At 43.5% G+C, this 14,531-nt stretch overlaps 1 protein-coding gene across 1 annotated transcript; it reads left to right on the forward strand.

The window, feature by feature from the left end:
• The first annotated feature begins 5,122 nt into the window (after positions 1 to 5,122).
• On the forward strand, positions 5,123 to 13,714 carry GNAT2 (G protein subunit alpha transducin 2). The gene is made up of 8 exons (XM_004263143.4): positions 5,123 to 5,240; positions 6,972 to 7,014; positions 7,317 to 7,458; positions 8,200 to 8,357; positions 10,273 to 10,401; positions 10,633 to 10,762; positions 12,448 to 12,601; positions 13,140 to 13,714. The coding sequence occupies exons 1-8, from the start codon at positions 5,123 to 5,125 to the stop codon at positions 13,328 to 13,330; spliced, it is 1,065 nt and encodes a 354-aa protein (XP_004263191.1). The 3' UTR covers positions 13,331 to 13,714.
• The last annotated feature ends 817 nt before the right edge of the window (positions 13,715 to 14,531 follow it).

Below are 14,531 nucleotides of genomic sequence, written 5' to 3' on the forward strand. Positions count from 1 at the left end.
TTTATCACATAGAAAGGTTGGAAACTTAAAGGTCCAACAATAGGAAAATGTTTAAATTATGTCATATGCATACAATGAAATACAACCATTAAAAATTGTTCTTGAAGAATCTCTTAATAAGGTGAAAATGTTTACAATGTAAAGTTAGGTGAAAAAAATGGATGCACAAATCTGTATATACAGTATGACCCTAATTATGTGACATATATGCATAGAAAACAAACACATCAAAAAGTGTAACAAATGATTATCAGTGAGTGGTGGAATTATGGCTTATATTTATTTTCCTCTTTATACTTATTTGCATTTTAAAAACTGTCTACAATGCATATCCATGATTTTTATAATCAAGGAAATGGAAAGCAACAAAAGTCTATAAAAATCTGTAATAGCCTCCACATTCCACCTAGTTAAGACTCTCCTATGTCTTAACCCCGGACTAAATTAGTCTTGGGGCCTAATTTTGAGGCTGTTGGGCTCTCAACATTGAATAATAAAATAAATCTCAAAATTAAAAATCAAGTCCCAGGTAACCATGTAGAAGGTCATCTATATTCTGATACAATACAAAATTTGACATAACTTTAAAGGGTGGTATCTTGCATTGGGCCAGGTCTTTTTAGGATTCCCCCTTAATCCAGACCTACCTACCTGTTTACCTACCTAACCAGCCCATAGGTGGCAATTCCTGCCCTCCACCCTACCTAGGAAAACCAGTTCACTAGTCCCTTCATGCTCCTCCCTCGTCCCATCTACAACACACCCTTCACCCTGTAACCCTCCCCTATTTCTAGACTTTCAGTATGCTGTCCCTGCTATGAAGTCTGCCCTGATTACAGCTAAGCCGCTATCTCCCCACCTATACAACATCAGCAAGAATCTTAGTGGGGTTTCATTGTCTATGCAGAACAGTTTGGGAAATGAAGGAGTGAGTCATCCTCTCCGACCTCCAGCTGTTTTCATATTGGGGACTTAATGTTGTCTTTGAGCCTCTGGGATCTTCCCTAGCTTGAAACCAGCTTCATCATTGCCTAGCCTGTACCCCAGATGGCTCCTGGAATGGGCCTCCCTGAACCTTAGGCCCCCAATGACAATGCACTCCTTAATTCTCTGAAGAACTGCTTCTCTTAGCTTCTCGCCTGATGCTCACCTGTGATGTCAGCCTCCTACCAAGGTCAAACCACTTTCAGCAGATATTAGACTTGGGAGAGAATACCTGCAGCCTCAAAAAGATCATTGGCCATGAGTTTCCTAAACCAAACATTATGCCTAGATCCTTCTAGAATCAAGCTGTTCAGCTCTTTTTCTCAGCTTCTCCCAGGAGCCAGTCCCCCACCCCAGTCACCCCGCATTGTTTATAGCACCATGCAGCTGTATCCAACCATACTTGCTTATAAGTCTTAAATGGGTTTTAGCCAAACCCTTTGTCATTCAAGGCCCTTCACTGGCTAGCCCCAATTTTCCTTTCCTGTTCTCGTCTCCCAGCCCTCCCCTCCATGCACTTTCCACACTTTTACTCCAGTCCAGTCATATCTAACTTCCCAGTCTTCTCTGAGCACACTTTGTACCTCATGCCTCCATGCTTTTTCTCATGCTCTTTCCTCTCCTCCAAATGTCTCCTCCTATTGTTGTTCTGCTTCTCTTTTGAAAGTCTGCTCATTTTGCAATTTTTCTCTCCCTTCTTCTACTAGAGAATTTATCAACTTGACAGTGAGATGTGTAATTGTCTTTTCTACCAGGGGTAGAGGCTAGGTTTTAAACAGCTCTGAATTCTCCAGCACTAGCACAGTGCTCCTTTAACTAAATTGTTTCTCTGTGCATTTACACCAAATCTTCCTTTGGACTGGAAGGCCCTGAAGGGAGTTCCTCTTTCTTCATGCCCACCCCCCAACTCCAGCTGGGACAAGGCTTTACACACAATCCCTACCACTGGGTATAAGACAGATCCTAAGACTTCCCCTTAACTCAGGAAGCAGGATTAAATTAGTTGGAAAACAGTGATTTTTTTTCTTTCATTCAAAATATTGTAACTATTCAAACAACAAAGTCTAAACAGAGGAAGCTTTCCCCACGTTGAGACTCCAGATTACACAGCTTCAAGGCACCAACGCACACTCTTCCTCTGAACAGCTTCCTCTGTTGCTAAAGAAGCTAAAAAATTTTGCAGGGTTATACGGGCTGTGGACTAGGACGCATGAGCTCTAGCTGATTCTGATACTAACTTGTTTAGTAACATGTGGATAGCCTTTCTGTGCTTCAATTCCCTCACCTCTAAAATGGGAGGGAATAGCACCTACTCTACCAGGACACTGAACCCAAATGGGATAATAAAGGAGAAGAGCCACAGGAAAGGCACAGGAGCTTAAGACAGGAGGCAGGAGGCATCAGGATGGTCCATGCATAGTAGCGGGCAGGTCTGTGCAATTAGAGGGCAGGTGAGGGCCAGGAGTTCCCATAGTCAGCTTAGTAGTGGGAATTGGGAGCCCAGCAAGCTAGGAAACAAGGAGAAGCAGCACAGAAGTTTGCTGAGGTGGTAGGTAAAAAAGGAACAGGCTCAAACACTTTTCCCACTTGTAAAACAAGTCAGTGGCTCCTTTAACAATGCAAGTTCTGCTGTTACTGAGCTCATGCATTTGCCCGTCTTTTTTTGCCCAACGTTCTTTCTCGGGCTGCTTTTGTGGGGTAGTGGAAAGAAAGATTGCCTGGCTTGTTTACTAAGCTATATGACCTTGAATAAAAGTTACTTAACCCTCAAGTCTCAGTTATCTGGTCTGTAATTTGGGGACAAGAGCACTTACCTTGAAGTCAGTGTGAGAATTAACTGAGATGAGCCACGTAAACTGTCTAGCACAGCTCCTGGCAGTTCCTTGCTCTGAACAGTGCAGGCTGCAGCGCAGCTCTGGCCTAGGTATAAGTTACCAATATTGTGGGTAGGTTAGGCAGGGCTGGTGAGGTATCATTACTGAAACTTTATAGCCAAGATTCCAAGACAGTCACAATTTCAAAGACTCTCCTGTTTTCCCTTAAGTCAATAAGCACCTGCCAATTTTTGATTGGGAAAAGATGATCACCATGGAAGGCACCTTGGCGGCTGCCTGCTTCTCCATCAGCCCTGAGAGTCTGGGCTCCAGGCCCAGGGCTTCTCAGCCAGATACCCAGATATGCAGGCGAGAGGCAGTGGGTAGGAGGAAGGTGATCAGGGATAGCTCAGGGTACCTGGTAGATGGGAGACCTAGGTTCTACCTCCCACTTTCTCAGTCTACCTGGCCACTGCTGCGCAATTCCACTCTAAAAGGAAAGAGCAAGTTAAATACTTGGAGCTCAGTGTTTCTCTGCATTGGCTGCGATTAGAATCACCTGGGAGATTTGAAACTCTTCATGCCTGGACTGCACTCCAGACCAGTTAAATCAGTATTTTTTTCTTTTTTTAAGTTCTCTGGGTAAATTCCAATATACACCAAAAGCTGAGAACCACTAGGCTAGATCAGGGTTTTTCCAACTGTATTAGTTTAGAATATAGTTTCTCAGGCTCTAGAATTGGCACTACTACAGGAACTTATTGATTCTAAAACACACTCTTTTAAAAACACACATATATTAACCTCTTTGAAATCAGAATGATCTTCCATTCAGTGCCATCTAAAGTTTGATGAAATATAGAAACAAGCAACCCAGGTAATTCTTATGATTTGGCCAGTTTGAGGAAAACACAGTTCTCTAGTACTCCCTAGGGCAGAGCTTTCCAATCTTTAGTATCCTTAGAGTCACCTGTGATCTGTTAAAATGCAAGTTCCGAATCAGAAGGTCTGTGTTAAGGCCTAAGATTCTGCACTTATAAGAAGCTCCCAGGTGATCTGTGCTGGGCCTTTCACCACATTTTCGGTAGCAACATTCTAAAGTATGTCCCTCTGAGGAGCTTCCACAGCAACTCATTTAAGTAAACTGAAATAATTGGCATAGACAAGTATGACCAATGGAGAGAGTCTTTGATATGTCTGTGAGGCAGTTTGTAGGCTGCACACTCATTTCTCCCTGGGAAGGGGCAGCTGCGACGAGAGCCAGAGGAAGGGCTGCCCTGACCTTTGAGGAGCCAGAGGCTAGAGTCTAATTTCCCAAGGAAGCACTGTTATGTGAGGCAGCACAAACCCTCTACACTGAATACCAGCAAAGTTCACTTGCCAAGTGAAGTTAGGTCCCAGGTGGCTTTAGTGGGTAAGCAGCCCCGTTCTCTCTACCACATACCCTTTTTCCTTCTTTCCCTCACTCATCAAAACTTCATTGAGGATCCACTAATAAACCACAAGGTCTGAAGGATTCAAAGATGAATCAGATTTGGTACCTGACCTTCGGGGGGAGGAATTCAGTCTGGAGGAAACCCATCTGTAAAACAGACAATAATGAAGTGATTAAGTGCTAATAACAGGAGTATGTATAAAGAGATGAGCCAAAATAAAGGAACAACGCTAATAGCTTCCTGGTGCAGCAGCCACTGGAGGAGCTGGAGGAAACATTTCTAATCTTTCCAAAAAGGGGTAAACCCCAAACAAAGATTCCTTGCCAGGACCGGCCTGCTATGATGGAAGAGTGTGCGTTGGTGCCTTGAAGCTGTGTAATCTGGAGTCTCAACGTGGGGAAAGCTTCCTCTGTTTGTGTTTCTAATCTCTAGCTCTAAAATGCAAGTGAATCTAAGAAGGAAGAGACTTTTAGGGGATCAGTCCCTCAAAAGGATGGGGCAACCATTATCTTATTCCAGAGAGTTCCAGCATCTGCATCCTATCCTCCTGTGTCAGAATCCAGCACATCATTTCCCTAGGTCTTTGCCCTTTGTCATATTGAGCTCTTAATTGGCTCAACCCATCACATTGCTAGATATAAAGGCTACAATCCCTAGACTAAGTAGGTCTCTGGCTGGGGTACGTAGCCTCAGGCAAGACAGGCAGGGTACGAGAATATAGAGCCCACTCCCTCACCCAGCTCCCTACAGACTGGCTTTTTAGGAGGACTAAGAAACTGATACGTGATCCCAATTTACTTTTTCCTTATCTTCCATCTCTCAGATAGGAAACCCTAGAGGACAAGCTTAAGGGCCAGAGGAAGCCACCAAGGAGGAGACGGCAGAAAGATGGGGAGTGGAGCCAGTGCTGAGGACAAAGAACTGGCCAAGAGGTCCAAAGAGCTAGAAAAGAAGCTGCAGGAGGATGCTGACAAGGAAGCCAAGACCGTCAAGCTGCTATTGCTGGGTGAGCGAGATGGGAAGATGGGCCAGAGAAGGAGAAGGTACTGCTCCTTCCTGCTTATCCTGGATGGTAGGTGGGTTCTAGCCCACTGTGTGGGGAGGAGGGATGGAAGGTCATGTTTCCTCTCCCCATCCAGTCTCAGGCTAGGGGATCAGGAGCTCTAGGGCTGAGCACAGCCACCCCAATGAGATGCAGAATGCCAAAGTTACTCTGGAACTGTTCTGCTCTTTCTTGAACCAGGAATAGTGTGTGAGGGCCAGGATGCACCCACCCATCTCCAAATTTAACCAAACCTAACACCTAACAACTTAGCAAATATCATGAACTCTGGGCTTGCAGACACTTACTGAATCTACAAACAGAAACTCTGAGTCAAGGACTCAGAAAAGGACAGTGGACTCAGAAGTCCTACCATATAATCAGTGTCATGTAGTGCCAAGGATAGGCCTAATGGTTCTTACCAAGTATACTGGTTCCTTCTCCTTGCTTTCAGTAAAAAAATTTGTAAAAATATTAGAAGTGGGGAGCCCTGAGTGGGGATGAATGGAGTCTTTAGAGAAGTCCTTTCCTGGCTTTCTATTCAGCAGCTGCCTCTAAAGCCCCTGCCAGATGGGAGGCTCATCAGCTTGATGAGCTCCTAAGCAGATCACAGGTTTGTGCTGAAAAAAGAAAAGCACCTCAGTCGGTCAGAAATTGATCATGGCTGTAAACAGAGCCAAAACAATAGAGTTTGGGACACCTGGCTTAGGAAAAACACCCAATGGTAGTACAGAGGTAGGCAAGCTGGAGCAGGTAGGATCTTTATAGCAGAAGACTGGCTGGCTGGGCTGGGTTTCCAAACCCATGAGGAGCCTGGGAACTAGAGCCCCAAACTAAGGCACCTCCTTTCCCTCAGCCGATCTGTGGCATGGCCCTAAGGACACACTAAAGAGCACATCTCTGTAAGCAGACTCCAAGGAGCCCAGGAGGCTACAGAGGGGAAAGAGATGGCAAGGCCCCTGAGAGATCTTTTAAGCCTAAGCAGCTTTCTTCTACATTCAGGGTAAGAAGCTTAGAGGGACCAAGCACAGGGTAAGTGGGGGGGGGGGTTGGTTTAAGGCATCAGGGATAGTATAGAGTGGGGGAGAGAGCTGAAGGGTATGCGGGTCTTTGATAGAGGGAGAGTGGGGTGTGAATGAGGATCTAAGAACATTTTAGCCAATAATGGAAACAGTAAGATAACGAAAAAATAGTATTTCAGTGAGGTGATCCAGCTTTCTCCAATCCCACCCCAAGATCACTCTCCTGAGTAAAAATAGGCAGAGTAGAAATGTGTTAAAGGAGTTCCCCTGAATCTATCAGTGGTTCTCAACGAGATCTTGTACATCTCCACCCCCACCCCAAGACACTTGGAAACGTCGGGAACATTTTTGGTCGTCACAGCTAGAAGACTGGAGTGCTATTGGCCTCTGCCAGGAGTGCTGCTAAACACCCTACAATGCACAGGACAGCCCTCCACAGAAAAAACCATCCAGCCCAAAGTGTCAATACTGCAGAGGTTGAGAAACTCTCCTCTAATTCCAGATCAAATGGCCTGAGCTCAAAGCTGGCAGAAATTGGGGCAGTAATCATCCCTATGTGTTCTCCCCTAACAAGGCTCCCAAGCGAGCAGTGGCTTAGACTTCTCACGGGCCATCTCCTGGAGGGTTGGGGAGAGCCGGTGGAAATCTGAAGCATAAGCATTTCTCCCTGCAGGTGCTGGGGAGTCAGGAAAGAGCACTATCGTCAAACAGATGAAGTGAGTAGGAACAAAGCCCCAAAGGACTGAGGTAGGGTGAAGACATCAGTAGAGCCAGTGGAAGCATGGAGGATAAAGGGCTCTTTATCTGGGTTCCTAAGGAACCCAGATGTAAAGGATATAAAGGATCTTATTCCCAATGTCCCTCATCTGCATGCCCCGTGTCCCTCACTCTCCACTTCCGTACAGCAGTAAGAATAGAGAGATTGGGTTCTTATGACCCTTTAAATCCTCCCAGAGTCCCAATCCCTTAGGTCTGGTTACTCAGGTCCAACGAAGGGCTGGGTGTCTCCTCCTTGCAGGATCATTCATCAGGATGGCTATTCACCAGAAGAATGCCTGGAGTACAAGGCCATCATCTATGGGAATGTGCTACAGTCCATCCTGGCTATCATCCGGGCCATGCCCACGCTGGGCATTGACTTTGCTGAAGCAAGCTGTGTGGTACGTGGTTAACGCCATGTGGTTAAGGGTGGGAGGAAAGGCTAATGAGGAGAACAGGCCAGTGGCCAACGAGCTATGAGGAAACATGGGTCAGAAAAAAGTTTATGTAACTAAAATCCCATTTGCCGAGCTTTAAATCTTTTTACTTCAGTCCTAGCAAAGCATGCAATTCCTACCTTTATAATAAATGTTCATTAAAAAAAAAATCTGCTCTCAGCTTCCTCTGCCTTTTGGTCTTATTTTACCATTTAAATTGTTCCCCTCAGGTTCTTTGCCCTGGCTGTGGAACTTTTATAGGCCAAATTCCTAGTTCCAATTATTGTCCTTTTCCTAGATTTCAATCATTGAAAAAACAAAGGTGATAGGTTCCTGTCTATCATCTTGTCCATTTCATGATCAATCTGGTCTTTAAACTTCCAATCTCCCTGCAGCAGAGCACCCACATTTTGTGGCAGGACACTCACTTTTGGACTAAGGATGGAAGATGGAAACACCACAGAGGAAGCCCCTGGGACCTCTGTTATCCACTAGATATCCCAGGACTGGATATATTGCCACCCTCTGCATCTCAGAAGCACCCTCAAAAATTAATCAGTGTTTATTTTAGAATCTTTGCTGGACACCATCTCCACCTTAGGCTTTGGTTGCAATGCAAAATGCTTTCCTTTCAGCAGAATTCCCAAAAGCCTCCTGGAAAGCCATTACTCCCGTGTAATTCTCATCCTGGTTTCTGCCTTACAGGATGATGGGCGACAGCTCAACAACGTGGCTGACTCCATTGAGGAGGGCACTATGCCTCCCGAGCTGGTGGAGGTCATCAAGAAGTTGTGGAAGGATAGTGGGGTGCAAGCCTGCTTTGACAGAGCTGCAGAGTACCAGCTCAATGACTCGGCATCCTAGTAAGACTCTGACTGGGGAGGGGGTGGGATGAGGCGTCGGCAACCTTCTAGGAGAAATCACAGCCAGCTGAAAATTTTAGGCACTGACAGCTGGAGACCCAAGGACTGAATTCAGGCTGCATGCCTGTCTTATTAGGCTTGAGCAGTGTTTTACTATGCTTTGAATTTAATGCCTTTACATTGGGACATTTGCCACAGTTCCCACCACTCTGTATTGCTTTACACTGGTTCACTGCAGCCTACAAAGCTGAAGACTCAAAATTCAAAACAGAGGTGCTCTGTTTAACAGCCCTCAGCCCCTGCCTTCTTAATTCACACACGTAGCCTCTCCTTTCAGAATCATGAACACTAATACAGCCCTGCGGTTCTGCCACGCATTCTCCTAGGAGGCATGATTCATCATGGCCCTCTCAGGGCTGAAATTTCTAGCTGGCAACACAGGCTGTACTTAAGTCACTAGCCTAAAATGAAAATCTCCTTCACCCACAGCATCTTATGTCAAGGTGCCAGGGCACAGGACACAAACTGCCAGGGCAAACCAAAGAAAGTTGGTCAGGGGTTAGAGAGTACCAGCTATGCAAAGTTGGTCCCCAAAAGATAAGGTACGCAGAGTTTATCAATCCTACCTCAAACAGCATGATATCATAGATGGGCATGAGCTTCAGAGGCAAACAGACCTGGGTTTAGCCCCTGTTTTATCACCTTATCTTCTAATAAAATTATCATTTACTATCCCTGGAGTACTCACTCGCTCAGGCCTAGGCACTGCTCAGTGCATTAGGTACACCTTTTCATTTAATCTGCACAATATGCCTTTATGGTAGATAGTATTTTTTATTAGTCCTATTTATAGATGGAAAACCTGAGGTTCAGAGAAGAAAATTAACTTGCCCAAAGTCATATAGATAAATGGCAGAGGCTGGATTGAAATCCAGGTCTATTTGTCCACAAAGTTGAATGTTTTTTACAATATAGCACAATGCCTCTTGTCCTGGACAAGTTATTTAACTCTTCTGGATTTTTCCTTCATCTGTAAAATGGGATATGAAACTTGAAGGTTTATGAGGTTAAATGAGAATTTAAATGTGAAAATGTCTGGCATATACTTAATTTGCCCTCCCTCTTTCTCTCAGTCCTCTCACTTCACATCTTTTTTTTTTTTTTTTTTTTTTTACTTTTTAATGCTAACTATCAAACAAATACAAAAGCAGAATAATACAATCAATCACCTGGCTTCAACTGTTACCAACCGACGGCCACTCTTGTTTCATTTCATCTCCATTTCCCACTGGAATATTTTGAAGTGAACTCCAGATATATAATTTCATCCTAAAAATTTCACTATGTTAGCTCTAAAAAATAAAAGATTCTTTAAAAAAAAAAAAAGAATCACAACATAATCATCACATCTAAATATTTAATAATTCCTTAATGTCATCAAATATCCAAGTCAGTGTTCATTCAATTTTCCCCAATTATCTCCAATGTTTTCCCTTCAACTTGATTCAGGATATAAACAAGGTCCATGCATTGCACTGGTTCACATCTCATATATTTCTAAAATCTCTTTTAATCTACTCCTGCTTCTTGATGGAATTTTGGCACCCATTTAAACCACCAAGTCTCATTCAAGGGTCTAGAAAACCTTGTAGTCAGGTGAAACACAAGGAAAAGTTATCTGACTTGACTTAAATGGGACAGAACCTCTGCCCCAAATGGGCTTGTCCCTCAGCCCATCCCACACTTCCTTTTGTAAGGACACAAGAGGGTTTGAAGGAAAGACTCCTATATTTAACAATATGAATTCTAGGCTGGTTCTATCACTAAGTTAGCTATATGCCTTTGGGGAAAACCCTTCACCTTTCTTGACTTTGGCTGTGGAAAATTTAATATTATCAATGCCACTTTTTTCCAGCTACCTGAATCAATTAGACCGAATTACAGCCCCTGACTACCTCCCTAATGAGCAAGATGTGCTACGATCCAGAGTCAAAACCACAGGCATCATTGAGACCAAGTTTTCTGTCAAAGACTTGAACTTCAGGTGAGTACACGGTTCCCTGGGAGCATGTCAGATACCCAAAAAGGGACATAGGTATGCTTCTTGGCTTTCACAAAAGCCCAGTCTGACTTCCTCCTACTTCTCCCCCTTTCCTTTCCACTTCCCATCTTACCGCTAACTGGCCCCAAAGTTGCCACCTCTGTGGGGTAAACACCAAGTGCATGTGGGTCACACAGTAGGTATACGTTTGAAAACAGGTGTTTCTTCTCTCAGGATGTTTGATGTGGGAGGGCAGAGATCAGAGAGAAAGAAGTGGATCCACTGCTTTGAGGGAGTCACCTGCATCATTTTCTGTGCAGCCCTCAGTGCCTATGATATGGTGCTGGTGGAAGATGACGAAGTGGTGAGTGACCTTTGCACCAAGCAGCTTTGATAGATAATTCCCCTGTGACCTTTCCTCTAAACTTTGTGTCACTCCATTACCCCAACTTGGGTGATTTCAGCTAACACTAATAGTCTAGCAGTCTTCTAGCAGACCAATGTCTCAAGCAAATAATTCTAAGAAAACCTCTTCTTCTGCAGGTTCTAGGTTAGCACTTTAGAACTCCAGATTTACTGAGAGCTTGGTCTCCAATTAGACATCCAAGTATTACTTGGGACATCAAAAATCTCATAAGAGAAACTGAGTATTAAAGGGATAAGTGATCATTAACTTCGCAAGGCAAAGGAGTTACTTAGTAGTCTCCCAGGCTGCCTATGGAAGTAAAGGATAGGAGATGAAAATGATAGAGCAGAAAGAACAACATACGATGTGTATCTTTATGCAACATGATAGAGGGGTTACATACTAACCTCACTTGGAAGCCTAAATATATACTCAGTGTCAACAGGACTACAGGGAGACTGGCAAACCAGTTTTCTCACATGCCACTTAAATTGGCAGCTGGAGAACTACCTGAAGGTGGTTCTCTTGAGCCTGTGGAGTTTTACAAGACAGGAGCTCTGCAGGAACAGTGTCAGCCCATCCAGGTACCTTCCAAGTTTAAGACAGGGCATGTCAAAGGCATGGAAAATGCCAATTTTACAAATGCATCTGCTCTATAAACGGAGGCCCACAGTTTACTGATAGAAGACAAAGCTTCTATCCTTCTATTCCCTGCTCCAGTTCTTCTCCCTTCTCCTTAGTAGTTCAGGTTCACATTAGAGCACTCTGAATATCTTCTAGCCAAAATGTCTCAGAGGGTCATGCATTTTCCAAGATCTCTTCCATCTTTAACCTTGAAGTCTAGAAGGCCTTAAAGGGTTTTTATAGGAGTATTAGCAATGAGAAAAGGCTACTAATTAGTTTTATAAGGTGAAAAGACTGAGCCCAAGTCAGCTAATAGCACACTTCAAGACCCTAAAGGTCTACTCCCTAACAATAGGCTGGTTTGGGGCACTGGGTAACCTCTGGACTCTGCAGATTACAGCACTACTTCTCACTCATTGAAAGTGGCAATCAGAGAAGGAAATAAGGCAGAAGTGCTTGTGCTGTGGCACTGGGAAATTCTTTAGCCCTTACCATTTGGTACAAGGGCCAAATAATCCCTATTATGTTCCTGCCTGAACTGAGATCTTGGACTTTATAACAGAAGCCTATCAAAATCATCCTGGAGATGTATGTGGACATGTTAACTTGGGCCCAGTTTCAACCCTGAATCAGCAGCCCTTAAGGATATCAAAATCCTAAGCTGTGCCCTGGTTGCCAAAGATCTGCATAACATTTACTGTACACCTATACACCACCTACTATCATGGACACTATGCATACATGATCTCATCTAACCTTCATAATAATCCTGATAGGGAAACTGAGACTCAGAAAAGCTCAGGACTTTCCCCCAAATCATACAGTTGTGATATAAAGAGGATTAGAAGGAAGTCAGATCTCTTTGGCTCTACTCTACCACACTAAAAAAGAGATAAGCTGTTCCCCATCTTTCCTTTTACATTTGGAACACTGGTTTCTTCAAGGGGAGCAAGAACAGGAAGTAGGCAGATATCCCATAAGCCCAACCTGATATCTCTGATGGTGTTTCCTCTTAATAGAATCGTATGCATGAGTCACTGCACCTGTTCAACAGTATATGCAACCACAAGTTCTTTGCGGCTACTTCCATTGTCCTCTTTCTCAACAAGAAGGACCTCTTTGAGGAAAAAATCAAGAAAGTCCATCTCAGCATTTGTTTTCCAGAGTATGATGGTAAGTGCCAGGGGCTGGAGACAATTCTTTCATAGTAATGACAGGTGGCTGCCTCATTTCCTATACCAAGGAGACATAAAGGAACTTGCCTTTAAGGAGTAGTAAGTGAAACTCCTCTGCTTTGCCAAGTTGATGATCCCTTATCCCTTTAATATTCAGTTCCTCTTATGAGCTTTATAATGTCCAAGTGATATTTGGATGTCTAACCCGAGAAAGTTGAGCATTCAGTTAGAGCTTTAAATTCCGATGTCTCCAGAATAGAGCAGACATTAGATTCAGGAGACCCACAGACTGCTCAGATGATAACTGCCAGAAACCAAGGGTGGAGACATAGAGACACCTCTCTCCTCAATTTCTTTGCTCAACTCAAGTGGGAAACACTGGAGTGCAATAAAGGAGAGGGCCCTCCCTCTAAAAATAGGCCCCCAACTGCAGCTGTCTAATACAACATTTCGAGGATCAAGTGAGTCACTTAAAAAGTGAGCAACTAAGAAGGGTTAATTTATCCCACTTCTTCACTATTTTTCTGGAAAACCAGGGAACAACTCTTACGAGGATGCAGGGAATTATATCAAGAGTCAATTCCTTGACCTCAACATGAGAAAAGATGTCAAAGAAATCTACAGTCACATGACCTGTGCCACAGACACCCAGAATGTCAAATTTGTATTTGATGCAGTTACAGATATTATCATCAAAGAAAACCTCAAGGACTGTGGACTCTTCTAATTCTCACCATTCCTCAAGTATACGTTCTATAAACAGGTTCAGAATCTGGGTAATTTCAAGCAGAAAATTTTAGGTCAATATACCATGACAAGAATACATCCATTCTCCCTTGGAGATGGAGTAGGTATGATTGCAATTGTGTCTCATCCGTTCTTTTAAAAGTGGGATAGCTAGTACAGTTTAAAGAATGCAAGGCCAGGAGTCAGAAGACCCAGGTTCCAGTACTGGTTCTGCAACTTACTACAAAAATGTAAATATTTCATTTCTGTGAGCCTTGAGTTCCTCATCTATAAAATGAAGATAACTTCTCTATACTACTTCACAGGGTTATTCTAATGATCACAAACATAACTGAAGGAGGGGAAGGCACATAAAAGCTGTGTGGTGAGTGACAGAAAGAAATCCTATATAAAAGCTCCCATGTATGAAATTCAACACCAGGTTTTTAGATGAATTATCCCAAACAAAAAAGCAAACCTTCCCTGCAGTCTGCAAAAAAACTAATTAAAAACAGAACCTCACTAAACCTACCACCCCTTTTTGCTAACAGACCTTTATGTGCCTTAGCTCAGAGACCTGAATCACCAGATAGAAGATGTGAGTTTCTTAGTTTCTAAGGTACACATCCAGAAAGGCTTTTTTTTTTTTTTTGGTCGCTCACACTGTTTGCAGGATCTTAGTTCTCCGACCAGGGATTGAACCCCGGCCCTCGGCAGTGAAAGCTCAGAGTCCTAACCACTGGACCTCCAGGGGATTCCCAAAAATGATTTTTATTAAGCACAGATTATCCCTCTGCTCCCAAACTGCCAAAAAAACTGTGTTCCCTATATCTCTGTAAGTATAGGGATACTTATCCCTGTAAGTAACTTTATCAGCTATACAAGACACGTTCTGAATAAACTTGGAGGACAGAACACACTCCCACTTGGAGTATTAATGATTTTATTGCTGCCACTTCTCTATCACAGAATTTAGAATAAGTGAGCAATCCTAAAATCCTTGTTTCAACCACTACATGTTTCAGGAGAACAAAAAAGCCAGCTGATTTTGCTTTAGGCATCGAAAATCTTCGCAGCTGGGTCCATGAGATGCCTGGCTGAAAACAACATCTCCCCAAACAGGCCAACAATTAAATTATTCCCTGAACTCCTTTGGGGGGAAACAAAGCTTGTATTTATCTTGACAGGAGGTGGTGAAGTCA

The sequence above is a fragment of the Orcinus orca genome, chromosome 1, assembly GCF_937001465.1.
Source record: "Orcinus orca chromosome 1, mOrcOrc1.1, whole genome shotgun sequence".
Taxonomy (NCBI): domain Eukaryota; kingdom Metazoa; phylum Chordata; class Mammalia; order Artiodactyla; family Delphinidae; genus Orcinus; species Orcinus orca.

Coding starts and splice junctions, on each gene's coding strand:
- GNAT2 (XM_004263143.4), top strand. CDS start 5,123: ATGGGGAGTGGAGCCAGTGCTGAGGACAAAGAACTGGCCAAGAGGTCC. Junction 5,241..6,971: donor CGTCAAGCTGCTATTGCTGG/GTGAGCGAGATG, acceptor TTCTCCCTGCAG/GTGCTGGGGAGTCAGGAAAG. Junction 7,015..7,316: donor ACTATCGTCAAACAGATGAA/GTGAGTAGGAAC, acceptor TCCTCCTTGCAG/GATCATTCATCAGGATGGCT.